We start from the raw sequence: 14981 nt of genomic DNA on the forward strand, positions 1-14981 counted from the left end.
GCTTGCAGCTTTAATTATTATTATTATTATTATTAGGGCCCGAGCACCGATGGTGTGAGGACCCTATTGGAATTGCTCCGTTTATTATTATTATTATTCCGCTTCTCCAAAATGAATCGCATTTTTGAGGGCCTAAACATGCTCAAAAAGTCACCAAATTTTGCACACGCCTCCAAACTGGCGAAAATTTACATCTGATATGGGTTTCAGAAGTGGGCGTGGTAAAATGGCTCGACAGCGCCACCTATGCACGTTCAGCGGTGTGCACCTCGAGTTACATTTCACATACATGTATGAAAATCGGTACACACATGTAACACATCAATACCTACAAAAAAGACTCTTGGAGCAAAATTCTAAACCCAACAGGAAGTCGGTTATTTGTAATATTATGAGCAAATTTTGTGTCATTTTTGCCATTTCCATGCGTTGTATTTTAACGAACTCCTCCTAGAGATTTCTTCAAATCAACACCAAATTTGGTATGCCTAATCTAAAGGCCTTTGCGATGTTAAATTGCGAAGATTTTGAGTTTTCGTTGAAGGGCGTGTCCGTGGCGGCCTGGCGAATTTCGATGACTCCCCATGAAAAATGAAGTTGCTATAACTCAGACATACAATGTCCAATCTGCCCCAAACTTCACATGGTTGATAAGACTCTGGAACAGAATAGATTGACATGCCCATATGCAGTTATAGTCATAGCGCCACCTATTGGCAACAGGAAGTGTCATATTTTATGCTGCGAAGAACTACTCCTAGAAATTTTATGACATCAATGTCTTTTTTGTGGTCAGTCTAATCTAAAGGCCTGTGCGATGTTAAGTTGTGAAGATCTTGAGTTTTCGTTAAAAGGCGTGTCCATGGCGCCGTCACAAAGTTCGATGTCTCGCCATGGGAATAAAAGATGTTATAACTCAGGCATAAAATGTCCGATCTTCCCCAAACTGCACATGTGTGATAAGAGTCCTGGCCTGAACACATCTGAAGGCGAAAATTCCATCAGGTGTGGCAAAATGGCTCGATAGCGCCACCTATACACTTTCAACAGAGTGCGCCTCGAGCTATGTTTCACGTACATGTACAAAAATCGGTATACACATGTAACACAGCAATACCTACAAAAAAGTCTCTTGGCACGAAATCCGAATCCCAACAGGAAATCGGTTATTTAGAATTTTCTCTGCAAAATTTGCGTTGTTCTTGCCATTTTCAGGGGTTGTACTTTAACGAACTCCTTCTAGAGATTTATTCAGATCAAAAACAAACTTGGTCAGTGTAATCTTAAGCCCTTTGCGATGTTAAATTGCGAAGATCTTTCGATTTCGTTAAAGGGTGTGTCCATGGCGGCCTGACAAATTTCGATGTTTCGCCATGAAAAAGGAAGTTGCTGTAACTCAGACATACAATGTCCAATCTGCCCCAAACTTCACATGTTAGATAAAACTTCTGCCCTTAACAGATCTACATGCCCACATTCAGTTATAGTCATAGCGCCACCTATTGGCAACAGGAAGTTACATGTTTTACGCTGCGACAAACTACTCCTATAATTTTTTTGAGATTAACATATATTTTGTGGTCAGTCTAATCTAAAGGCCTGTGCAATGTTAACTTTTGGAGAACTTGAGTTTTTGTTAAAGGGCGTTTCCATGGCGCCATGACAAAATTTGATGTCTTGCCACAGCAAGAGAAGTTGTTGTAACTCAAGCATAAAATGTTCAATCTTCGCCAAACTTCACATGTTTGATAAGAGTCCTGGCCTGAACACATCTGAAGACCAATATTCCATTATAATGATAGCGCCACCTGCTGGCAACAGTAAGATTGGCACAAAAATGGGATATACTTTGATATATTCCACTTATATTTAGGACATTTAATGCATATTTCTCAACGTTCACCTTTTTACTAAAGCCACACGATGGCGGTGAGCCCGGGTGCGAGGGCCCGTTCATCGCTGCTTGCAGCTTTAATTAGGGCCCGAGCACCGATGGTGTGAGGACCCTATTGTATCTGCTCTGTTTATTATTATTATTCTTATTCTTCCGCTTCTCCAAAATGAATCGCATTTTTGAGGGCTTAAACATGCTCAAAAAGTCATGAAACTTTGCACACGCGTAAAACCAGGTGAAAATTTTTGTCTGATATAGGATTCAGAAGAGGGTGTGTCAAAATGGCTCGACAGCGCCACCTATACGAAGAAAATCAACAGCCTTCGAGCTATGTTTCACGTACATGCACGAAAATTGGCACACATATGTAACACACCAATACCTACAAAAAAGACTCTTGGAGCAAAATTCTAAAACCAACAGGAAGTCGGTTATTTGTAATATTATGAGCAAATTTTGTGTAATTTTGGTCATTTCCATATGTTGTATTTTAACGAACTCCTCCTAGAGATTTCTTCAAATCAACACCAAATTTGGTATGCCTAATCTAAAGGCCTTTGCGATGTTAAATTGCGAAGATCTTGAGTTTTCGTTGAAGGGCGTGTCTGTGGCGGCCTGGCGAATTTCGATGATTCGCCATGAAAAATGAAGATGCTATAACTCAGACATACAATGTCCAATCTGCCCCAAACTTCACATGTTTGATGATACTCCGACCCTGAACAGATTGACATGCCCATATTCAGTTTTAGTCATAGCGCCACCTATTGGCAACAGGAAGTGACATATTTTACACTGTGATAGACTATTTCTAGAAATTTTATGACATCAATGTATTTGTTGTGGTCAATCTAATCTAAAGGCCTGTGCGATGTTCAGTTGTGAAGATCTTGAGTTTTCGTTAAAAGGCGTGTCCATGGCGCCGTGACGAAGTTCGATGTCTCGCCATGGGAATAAAAGATGTTATAACTCAGGCGTAAAGTGTCGGATCTTGCCCAAACTTCACATGTGTGATAAGGGTCCTGGCCTGAACAGATATGAAGGCCAAAATTCCACCGGGTGTGGCAAAATGGCTCGATAGCGCCACCTATACACTTTCAACGGAGTGTGCCTCGAGCTATGTTTCACGTACATGTACAAAAATTGGTACACACATGTAACTCACCAATATCTACAAAAAAGTCTCTTGGTACGAAATCGGAATCCCAACAGGAAGTCGGTTATTTTGAATTTTCCCTGCAAAATTGGTGTTGTTTTTGCCATTTTCAGGGGTTGTACTTTAACGAACTCCTCCTAGAGATTTATTCAGATCAACACCAAACGTGGTCAGTGTAATCTAAAGCCATTTGCGATGTTAAATTGCGAAGGACTTGAGGTTTCGTTAAAGGGCGTGTCCATGGCGGCCTGACAAATTTCGATGTTTCGCCATGAAAAAGGAAGTTGCTGTAACTCAGACATACAATGTCCAATCTGCCCCAAACTTCACATGTTGGATAAGACTCTTGACCTGAACAGATCTACATGCCCATATTCAGTTATAGTCATAGCGCCACCTATTGGCAACAGGAAGTGACATATTTTACACTGTGACAGACTACTCCTAGAAATGTTATGACATCAATGTCTTTTTTATGGCCAGTCTAATCTAAAGACCTGTGTGATGTTTAGCTGTGAAGATCTTGAGTTTTTGTTAAAAGGCGTGTCCATGGCGCCGTGATGAAGTTCAATGTCTCGCCATGGGAATAAAAGATGTTATAACTCAGGCATAAAATGTCCGATCTTGCCCAAACTTCACATGTGTGATAAGGGTCCTGGCCTAAGCAGATCTTAAGGCCAATATTCCATAGAGTGTGGCAAAATGGCTCGATAGCGCCACCTATACACTTTCAACGGAGTGCGTATACACTTTAAACGGAGTTCGCCTCGAGCTATGTTTCACGTACATGTACAAAAATCGGTACACACATGTAACACACCAATATCTACGAAAAAGTCTCTTGGTACGAAATCCGAATCCCAAAAGGAAGTCAGTTATTTAGAATTTTCTCTGCAAAATTAGTGTTGTTTTGGCCATTTTCAGGGGTTGGACTTTAACAAACTCCTCCTAGAGATTTATTCAGATCAACACCAAACTTGGTCAGTGTAATCTAAAGCCTTTTGCGATCTCAAATTGCGAAGATCTTGAGGTTTCGTTAAAGGGCGTGTCCATGGCGGCCTGACAAATTTCGATGTTTTGACATGAAATAGGATGTTGTTGTAACTGAGGCATAAAATGTCCAATCCTCCCCAAACCTCACATGTTCGATAAAAGTCCTGCCCTGAACACATCTGAAGGCCAATATTCCATTATAATGATAGCGCCACCTGCTGGCAACAGGAAGATTGGCACATATATGGAATAAACATTGATATATTCTACTTATATTTATGAGTTTAAACGCATATTTCTCACCGTTCACCTATTAACTAAAGCCACTCGCTGCCGGTGAGCCCGGGTGCGAGGGCCCGTTCATCGCTGCTTGCAGCTTTAATTATTATTATTATTATTATTATTATTCTTCTTCTCCAAAATGAATCGCATTTTTGAGGGCCTAAACATGCTCGAAAAGTCATGAAACTTTGCACACACCTCAGAACTGGCGAAAATTTACGTCTGATATGGGTTTCAGAAGTGGGTGTGGCAAAATGGCTCAACAGCGCCACCTATACACGTTCAACGGTGTGCGCCTCGAGCTACGTTTCATGTACATGTATGAAAATCGGTATACACATGTAACTCTCCAATACCTACAAAAAAGTCTCTTGGAGCAAAATCTGAAACCCAACAGGAAGTCGGTTATTACTAATATTATGAGCAAATTTTGTGTCATTTTTGTCATTTCCATGCGTTGTATTTTAACGAACTCCTCCTAGAGATTCATTCAGATCAACACCAAATTTGGTATGCCTAATCTGAAGGCCTTTGCGATGTTAAATTGCGAAGCTTTTGAGTTTTCATTAATGGGCGTGTCCGTGGCGGCCTGGCGAATTTCGATGATTCGCCATGAAACAGGAAGTTGCTATAACTCAGACATACAATGACCAATCTGCCCCAAACTTCACATGTTTGATGAGACTCCTGACCTGAACAGATTGACATGCCCATATTCAGTTATAGTCATAGCGCCACCTACTGGCAACAGGAAGTGACATATTTTACACTGCGATGAACTACTCCTAGAAATTTTATGACATCAATGTATTTTTTGTGGTCAGTCTAATCTAAAGGCCTGTGCGATGTTAAGTTGTGAAGATCTTGAGTTTTCGTTAAAAGGCGTGTCCATGGCGCCGTCACGAAGTTCGATGTCTCGCCATGGGAATAAAAGATGTTATAACTCAGGCATAAAATGTCCGATCTTCCCCAAACTGCACATGTGTGATAAGAGTCCTGGCCTGAACACATCTGAAGGCCAAAATTCCATCAGGTGTGGCAAAATGGCTCGATAGCGCCACCTATACACTTTCAACAGAGTGCGCCTCAAGCTATGTTTCACGTACATGTACAGAAATTGGTATACACATGTAACACACCAATACCTACAAAAAAGTCTCTTGATACGAAATCCGATTCCCAACAGGAAGTCGTTTATTTAGAATTTTCTCTGCAAAATTGGCGTTGTTTTTGCCATTTTCAGGGGTTGTACTTTAACGAACTCCTCCTAGAGATTTATTCAGATCAACACCAAACCTGGTCAGTGTAATCTTAAGCCCTTTGTGATGTTAAATTGCGAAGATCTTTAGATTTCGTTAAAGGGCGTGTCCATGGTGGCCTGACAAATTTCGATGTTTCGCCATGAAAAAGGAAGTTGCTGTAACTCAGACATACAATGTCCAATCTGCCCCAAACTTCACATGTTAGATAAAACTTCTGCCCTTAACAGATCTACATGCCCACATTCAGCTATAGTCATAGCGCCACCTATTGGCAACAGGAAGTGACATGTTTTACGCTGCAACAAACTACTCCTATAATTATTTTGAGATTAACATATATTTTGTGGTCAGTCTAATCTAAAGGCCTGTGCAATGTTAACTTTTGGAGATCTTGAGTTTTTGTTAAAGGGCGTTTCCATGGCGCCATGACAAAATTTGATGTCTTGCCACAGCAAGAGAAGTTGTTGTAACTCAAGCATAAAATGTTCAATCTTCCCCAAACTTCACATGTTTGATAAGAGTCCTGGCCTGAACACCTCTGAAGGCCAATATTCCATTATAATGATAGCGCCACCTGCTGGCAACGGTAAGATTGGCACATATATGGGATATACTTTGATATATTCCACTTATATTTAGGACATTAAATGAATATTTCTCAACGTTCACCTTTTTACTAAAGCCACACGATGGCGGTGAGCCCGGGTGCGAGGGCCCGTTCATCGCTGCTTGCAGCTTTAATTAGGGCCCGAGCACCGATGGTGTGAGGACCCTCTTGGAATTGCTCCGTTTATTATTATTATTATTATTATTATTATTATTCTTCTTCTCTAAGATGAATCGCATTTTTGAAGGCCTAAACATGCTCGAAAAGTCATGAAACTTTGCACACACCTCAGAACTGGCGAAAATTTACGTCTGATATGGGTTTCAGAAGTGGGTGTGCCAAAATGGCTCAACAGCGCCACCTATACATGTTCAACGGTGTGCGCCTCGAGCTACGTTTCATGTACATGTATGAAAATCGGTATACACATGTAACTCTCCAATACCTACAAAAAAGTCTCTTGGAGCAAAATCCGAAACCCAACAGGAAGTCGGTTATTTCTAATATTATGAGCAAATTTTGTGTCATTTTTGTCATTTCCATGCGTTGTATTTTAACGAACTCCTCCTAGAGATTTATTCAGATCAACACCAAATTTGGTATGCCTAATCTAAAGGCCTTTGCGATGTTAAATTGCGAAGCTTTTGAGTTTTCGTTGAAGGGCCTGTGTGTGGCGGCCTGGCGAATTTCGATGATTCGCCATGAAACAGGAAGTTGCTATAACTCAGACATACAATGACCAATCTGCCCCAAACTTCACATGTTGGATGAGACTCCTGTCCTGAACAGTTTGACATGACCATATTCAGTTATAGTCATAGCGCCACCTATTGGCAACAGGAAGTGACATATTTTACGCTGCGACAAACTACTCCTAGAAATTTTTGACATCAATGTCTTTTTTGTCATCAGTCTAATCTAAAGGCCTGTACGATGTTAAATTGAGAAGATCTTGAGTTTTCGTTAAAAGGCGTGTCCATGGCGCCGTCACGAAGTTCGATGTCTCGCCATGGGAATAAAAGATGTTATAACTCAGGCATAAAATGTCCGATCTTCCCCAAACTTCACATGTGTGATAAGAGTCCTGGCCTGAACACATCTGAAGGCCAAAATTCCATCAGGTGTGGCAAAATGGCTTGATAGCGCCACCTATACACTTTCAACAGAGTGCGCCTCAAGCTATGTTTCACGTACATGTACAAAAATCGGTATACACATGTAACACACCAATACCTACAAAAAAGTCTCTTGGTACGAAATCCGAATCCCAACAGGAAGTCGGTTATTTAGAATTTTCTCTGCAAAATTGGCGTTGTTTTTGCCATTTTCAGGGGTTGTACTTTAACGAACTCCTCCTAGAGATTTATTCAGATAAACACCAAACCTGGTCAGTGTAATCTTAAGCCCTTTGCGATGTTAAATTGCGAAGATCTTTAGATTTCGTTAAAGGGTGTGTCCATGGCGGCCTGACAAATTTCGATGTTTCGCCATGAAAAAGGAAGTTGCTGTAACTCAGACATACAATGTCCAATCTGCCCCAAACTTCACATGTTAGATAAAACTTCTGCCCTTAACAGATCTACATGCCCACATTCAGTTATAGTCATAGCGCCACCTATTGGCAACAGGAAGTGACATGTTTTACGCTGCGACAAACTACTCCTATAATTTTTTTGAGATTAACATATATTTTGTGGTCAGTCTAATCTAAAGGCCTGTGCAATGTTAACTTTTGGAGATCTTGAGTTTTTGTTAAAGGGCGTTTCCATGGCGCCATGACAAAATTTGATGTCTTGCCACAGCAAGAGAAATTGTTGTAACTCAAGCATAAAATGTTCAATCTTCCCCAAACTTCACATGTTTGATAAGAGTCCTGGCCTGAACACATCTGAAGGCCAATATTCCATTATAATGATAGCGCCACCTGTTGGCAACAGGGAGATTGGCACATAATAAATGACTTTGATATATTCCACTTATATTTACGATTTGAAATGCATATTTCTCACCGTTCACCTTTTTACTAAAGCTACACGATGGCGGTGAGCCCGGGTGCGAGGGCCCGTTCATCGCTGCTTGCAGCTTTAATTATTCTTCTTCTTCTTCTTCTCCCGAATGAATCGCATTTTTGAGGGCTTTAACATGCTCAAAAAGTCATGAAACTTTGCACACGCGTCAAACCTGGTGAAAATTTTCGTCTGATATAGGATTCAGAAGAGGGTGTGGCAAAATGGCTCGACAGCGCCACCTATACCAAGAAAATCAACAGCCTTCCAGCTATGTTTCACCTACATGCACGAAAATTGGCACACATATGTAACACACCAATACCTACAAAAAAGACTCTTGGAGCGAAATTCTAAACCCAACAGGAAGTCGGTTATTTTTAATATTATGAGCATATTTTGTGTAATTTTGGTCATTTCCATGTGTTGTATTTTAACGAACTCCTCCTAGAGAGTTCTTCAAATCAACACCAAATTTGGTATGCCTAATCTAAAGGCCTTTGCGATGTTAAATTGCGAAGATCTTGAGTTTTCGTTGAAGGGCGTGTCCGTGGCGGCCTGGCGAATTTCGATGATTCGCCATGAAAAATGAAGTTGCTATAACTCACACATACAATGTCCAATCTGCCCCAAACTTCACATGTTTGATGAGACTCCGAACCTGAACAGATTGACATGCCCATATTCAGTTATAGTCATAGCGCCACCTATTGGCAACAGGAAGTGACATATTTTACGCTGCGACGAACTACTCCTAGAAATTTTATGACATCAATGTCTTTTTTGTGGTCAGTCTAATCTAAAGGCCTGTGCGATGTTCAGTTGTGAAGATCTTGAGTTTTCGTTAAAAGGCTTGCTCATGGCGCCGCGACGAAGTTCGATGTCTCGCCATGGGAATAAAAGATGTTATAACTCAGGCATAAAATGTCCGATCTTCCCCAAACTTCACACGTGTGATAAGAGTCCTGGCCTGAACAGATCTGCAGGCCAATATCCCACCGGGTATGGCAGAATGGCTCGATAGCGCCACCTATACACTTTCAACGGAGTCTGCCTCAAGCTATGTCTCACGTACATGTACAAAAATTGGTACACACATGTAACACTCCAATACCTACAAAAAAGTCTCTTGGTACGAAATCCGGATCCCAACAGGAAGTCGGTTATTTTGAATTTTCCCTTCAAAATTGGTGTTGTTTTTGCCATTTTCAGGGGTTGTACTTTAAAGAACTCCTCCTAGAGATTTATTCAGATCAACACCAAACTTGGTCAGTGTAATCTAAAGCCCTTTGCGATAATAAATTGCGAAGGACTTGAGGTTTCGTTAAAGGGCGGGTCCATGGCGGCCTGACAAATTTCGATGTTTCGCCATGAAAAAGGAAGTTGCTGTAACTCAGACATACAATGTCCAATCTGCCCCAAACTTCACATGTTGGATAAGACTCTTGTCCTGAACAGATCTACATGCCAATATTCAGTTATAGTCATAGCGCCACCTATTGGCAACAGGAAGTTACATATTTTACACTGCGACAAACTACTCCTAGAAATTTTATGACATCAATGTCTTTTTTGTGGTCAGTCTAATCTAAAGACCTGTGTGATGTTTAGTTGTGAAGATCTTGAGTTTTTGTTAAAAGGTGTGTCCATGGCGCCGTGATGAAGTTCGATGTCTCGCAATGGGAATAAAACATGTTATAACTCAGGCATAAAATGTCCGATCTTGCCCAAACTTCACTTGTGTGATAAGGGTCCTGGCCTAAACAGATCTGAAGGCCAATATTCCATCGAGTGTGGCAAAATGGCTCGATAGCGCCACCTATACACTTTCAACGGAGTGCGTATTCACTTTAAACGTAGTGCGCCTCGAGCTATGTTTCACGTACATGTACAAAAATCGGTACACACATGTAACACACCAATATCTATGAAAAAGTCTCTTGGTACGAAATCCGAATCCCAACAGGAAGTCAGTTATTTAGAATTTTCTCTGCAAAATTTGTGTTGTTTTGGCCATTTTCAGGGGTTGTACTTTAACAAACTCCTCCTAGAGATTTATTCAGATCAACACCCAACTTGGTCAGTGTAATCTAAAGCCTTTTGCGATCTTAAATTGCGAAGATCTTGAGGTTTCGTTAAAGGGCGTGTCCATGGCGGACTGACAAATTTCGATGTTTCGCCATGAAATAGGATGTTGTTATAACTCAGGCATAAAATGTCCGATCTTGCCCAAACTTCACTTGTGTGATAAGGGTCCTGCCCTGAACACATCTGAAGGCCAATATTCCATTATAATGATAGCGCCACCTGCTGGCAACAGGAAGATTGGCACATATATGGAATAAACATTGATATATTCTACTTATATTTATGAGTTTAAACGCATATTTCTCACCGTTCACCTATTAACTAAAGCCACTCACTGCCGGTGAGCCCGGGTGCGAGGGCCCGTTCATCGCTGCTTGCAGCTTTAATTGGTATTACTATTACTATTAGTATTACTATTAGTATTAGAATTAGAATTAATATTAGTATTAGTATTTCTATTAGTATTAGTATTAGTTTTAGTATTATGCTGCACTGTTTCATTTTCTGAATAATGAAACACAATCTGATTTTATGTATAGGCCCATTTTCAGTCTCTGGGTGTTTGTGATTTCAACACAACTACACTGAAAAAAGTAATAAGTAAATTTACTTAATTTTTATTTGGCAAGTTTTTGCACAAGCATTTTTCAAGTAAATTTAACACATTTGGAAATTAAGTAAATCTACTTAACTAAGTTAAGTTAAAAAAATAAAAATAATAATAAGTACATTTTATTGAGTAAATTTTAATTAAATAATATTAAATTTATGTATTTAGCAGACACTTTTATCCAAAGCAACTTACAGTGCATTCAGGCTAACAATTTTCACCTATCATGTGTTCCCGGGGAATCGAACCCCCAACCTTGCACTTGCTAATGCACTGTTCTACCACTGAGCTACAGGAACACTTCAAGATCTTGTGAAAAATAAGTGAAAATTTCACTTACTTACTTTTTTATTTTGGAAAAGTTTTTACACTAACAAAAAACCCGAAACAGATATTCTAGAAATTTCTAAATGTAAAATATTTTTTTTTCAAAACAGTTTTATCAAATGAGGGTAAATACGTCTCTCACTTCTGTCCCTTTAAACCAGTTTACAGCAAAGACAGCACGAAGGACTGGATGCACGTGATAAATATTCTGCAATTAAGAAAACAGACAAAGGAAATAGCACTTTAAAACCTGATAAGTAAACTCTACTCAAACCGTTTGAGTAAATAGATTGCCTTGATTTAAACCATGTAAGTTTAAAAACTTTGCATTTAAGTAATTAAGTGATTAACTAAGTGCTGATTGAGAATTAGTGATGAACAGCTGCTGTTAACAAACAGAATCACTGAAGAAAAGAGAAACACAAGAACTACTACAACTGACTTCAGACACAGACTTAGATGAAATCAACTGAAATAAAATACATGAAATCTCTCAAGATCTGATTAAACAACCCCACAAACAGCATCACCAGCTCCACTTATTAATAACCAGACTGACTTTATTTCTGTCAGACGTCTACAGAAGAGCTTATTGAGAATGAACTAAGGTTTAGATGTTGATTTATTGTTTCATTTGAAGTAACCATGTTAGAGATCAGTGTTTGCTTTAGTTGGGCTCTTGACCCTTGATTTCTGTCTTAGTCTTTTCTCTGGCTGTTATAACCGTGTGTTTCTAAAACACATTTGTTGTAACTCAAACACCCAGAAGAATAGCCATGAAGTGTTAACCTGTATCTAGGTGTAGGTTGTTATACTTCATGTTGGTGATGATAATCATTGATTATTGAACTGTACGGAGCTCGACACACCTAAAATATATATATTTTTTTACTTTCACTGGACATATTCTAGAGGCTCTTAAAAGCAGAAACATGAGATGAAGCTGGAGCTGAATGTTGATCATGTCAGAGTGATTGACTCGTCCTCTGAATATAAAGTCAGCAGAAAAAGATCAGGGATCCCACTCAACATCTTCGGGCTTACTGTCTATGGTGAGAAGAGAATTACTTACCAGGATTTTTATAAACATCTTTTGACAATAATCACTTTCAGAATTAATAAGAATATTGTCAAATTATAGACAAACCTGTGATGATAGATTGTGTATTTGATGATATAATACTTTTATAGTTTTTGTCCTCATAACTTTGTCCTCAACTTATGTTCCCTGCAACTTCATTTACATTTTAAATATCAGATGACGGACAATTATCACAACATTTAATTATCCTGAATTAAATTAATCACCTAATATTTTCAGCTCCTCTGTGAGTTCCTGTCATCACCAGAGACTCTTCTCAAAATTCATCATCATCATCAAATTGTTCATTTCTGTGTTCAGTGGTGAATGTGAGTGCTGTGACTCTCTCCTGGTACAAAGGAAACAGTTTATTGTCCAGCATCAGTGTGTCTAATCTCAGCAGAAGTCTTTCTTTACATCTGGAGTGTCTGGATGATTTCTACAGCTGTGTGGTGAACAATCCCATCAGAAACCAGACCACACATCTCAACACTCAACTCTGTCAGACATGTTCAGGTATGTCTGTGATAATATTTAGTGTTTATGAACACATTCACTCACACTAATGACACTCTCCTTCACATCTTCCAGAATCTGCAAGCTCTGTATCTCTGATAGTGTGGATCTCTGCTGCTGCTGGTTTTCTGTTGATTGTAGCTGCTGTCGGGATCTTCTGCATCTGCAGGAAACACAGAAAAACAAACCAAGAAGGCAAGTATTGTCTACTGTAATCTACTGCATGTGTGTGTGTGTGTGTAATAATGTAAAACAATAGTTTACAATAATTGTAACAATTGTTTCTGTTATATTTTGTTACAGTTCAGACCGGTGACAGAGAGATCACTTCTGCTGATCCAAAATTTCACAAAAGACATAAATCAGTGAGAGAATATATTTCTGTCTATGATGTTTCTGTATTATTTTGGCAGTGAGTCAAATTCAGGTGTGTGTTTAATGATCTACTCTGCTACATTTATATTGTAGGGTCACACAAGTCCATCAGAGGCTTTACAATATTGTCACATCACAAACTCTAACGTCATCCAAGACACATCTATTCTCTCCAAAATGGGAAATTATATTATAGGCAAATTATAGGCAAATTTTAACCCAATACAAATATGTAATCAAATAAAGAAAGAGAGAATTACTGAAATATTCCCTCCATATGTAACACAATCTCATGGCAGTTCATAAGTAAATTATGTTCTGGTGAATTGTTTGGTAATTTGTATATATTTTTAAAATCAAATTTTTCTGCTTTCACCCCGTAATGAGAATGTCTTCATGCTCACGTTTTTGTAATAATGGTGCATTTTTGTATGATGCACCGTATAAATTCATATGAAATCTCCACGTTGTATGGGTAAAGACTGGTCTGTTTGTAGATCAGCAAATATAAAGCAAAATGCTTTTTATATAAACATGCTTCTTTTAGCCCATTTAAAACTATATTCCAATATATTAGAGTATACTTGTCAAGAAGAGGACGTAAGTTATTGGTAAATAAGTCGGTGGATGTTTGTGTTTTCTTTCAGAGAGCTACAGAGCAGGATAATGTGGTGTACGCAGGAGTCTCAAGACGTTGATCAACTCTTGATCAAAATGTGATTCTGTTTGTGATTACTAACTTTATCCCAAACACAGAGACAGGAGACAGAAACACATGTTCTTTGTGAATACAAATATATGCCCATTAAATGTGTTTTTGTCATAGTTACACATATATTTGAAAAAAGAAAGATTACTGTTATTATTTCACACTCTCTGCCAGAATATTTTTGTGAGTTTGCCTGTCTGTGCGCTCTCTTTCTCTCCCCTCATCCTTTCCCTTCCTCTCTTCTGTTCTCTCTCTCTCTCTCTCTCTCTCTCTCTCTCTCTCTCTTCTGTTCTCTCTCTCTCTCTCTCTCTCTCTCTTCTGTGCTCTCTCTCTCTCTCTCTCTCTCTACTCTTATCTTTCTCTATCTCAATGTCTTCACACATCCGCACTCTTGTATATTTCCTCATGAGTTCAGATGTCATACGGGATCTAGAAAAGAAAAACCCTTTGTTTGTTAGACATTCCTATTTGATGTAGTGTACAGTTCTTATTGGTGATCCCCTACACCCCTGACAGTGTATCTGTATATTCTACTGATGTAATAATAAACTTTGAAGAAGTTTGTGAACAGACAATTTCTTCATACAGGCTTCATGTTCGTAATTCTTTCCATGGGCCCAATGGACGAACTGAGAATAGTCGGACAGCATTGATAAAGATGAAGAGGTGTAATATATATTTAACAATTACAAAAGGACATTTTCACTGTGATGTCATAGAACTTTTATTTTAAACAGATACAGACAGGACTGGACTGGAGTTCAAATTCAGCCCTGGAAAAATCACGCCCATTCGGGTTTCCTTTGAATGTTTTGCTGGGGTTAGTGTCTTAAAATAGGACAGAAACAAAGAAAGAAACAAAATATATATTATTGAGAATACTGCATTTCTTCACATAGCAATGCATATTTGACAGTGAAACAGATTTTGAGCTGTAGAATGCAGTAAAGGAAATCTTGATGCATGTTTGTATTTGTCAGTTCTTGTTTGTTGTTGATGAAGAGTTGAAATGAATTAACATGACGAGTTATGCTACAAAAGAAGCAGCAGCAATTTTTCTCCCGAAATCTGAAAG

General features: G+C 39.0%; 1 protein-coding gene across 1 annotated transcript in view; it reads left to right on the forward strand.

The window, feature by feature from the left end:
• LOC127988502 (CD48 antigen) overlaps positions 1-14162 on the forward strand; it is a 79469-nt gene extending 65307 nt beyond the window's left edge. The window contains exon 6 of the mRNA XM_052591302.1: positions 13845-14162. Within this exon, the coding sequence (XP_052447262.1) occupies positions 13845-13895 (51 nt within the window). The 3' untranslated portion in view covers positions 13896-14162. The remainder of the gene's footprint in view (positions 1-13844) is intronic.
• The last annotated feature ends 819 nt before the right edge of the window (positions 14163-14981 follow it).

The sequence above is a fragment of the Carassius gibelio genome, chromosome B22 (genome assembly GCF_023724105.1).
Source record: "Carassius gibelio isolate Cgi1373 ecotype wild population from Czech Republic chromosome B22, carGib1.2-hapl.c, whole genome shotgun sequence".
Lineage (NCBI taxonomy): Eukaryota > Metazoa > Chordata > Actinopteri > Cypriniformes > Cyprinidae > Carassius > Carassius gibelio.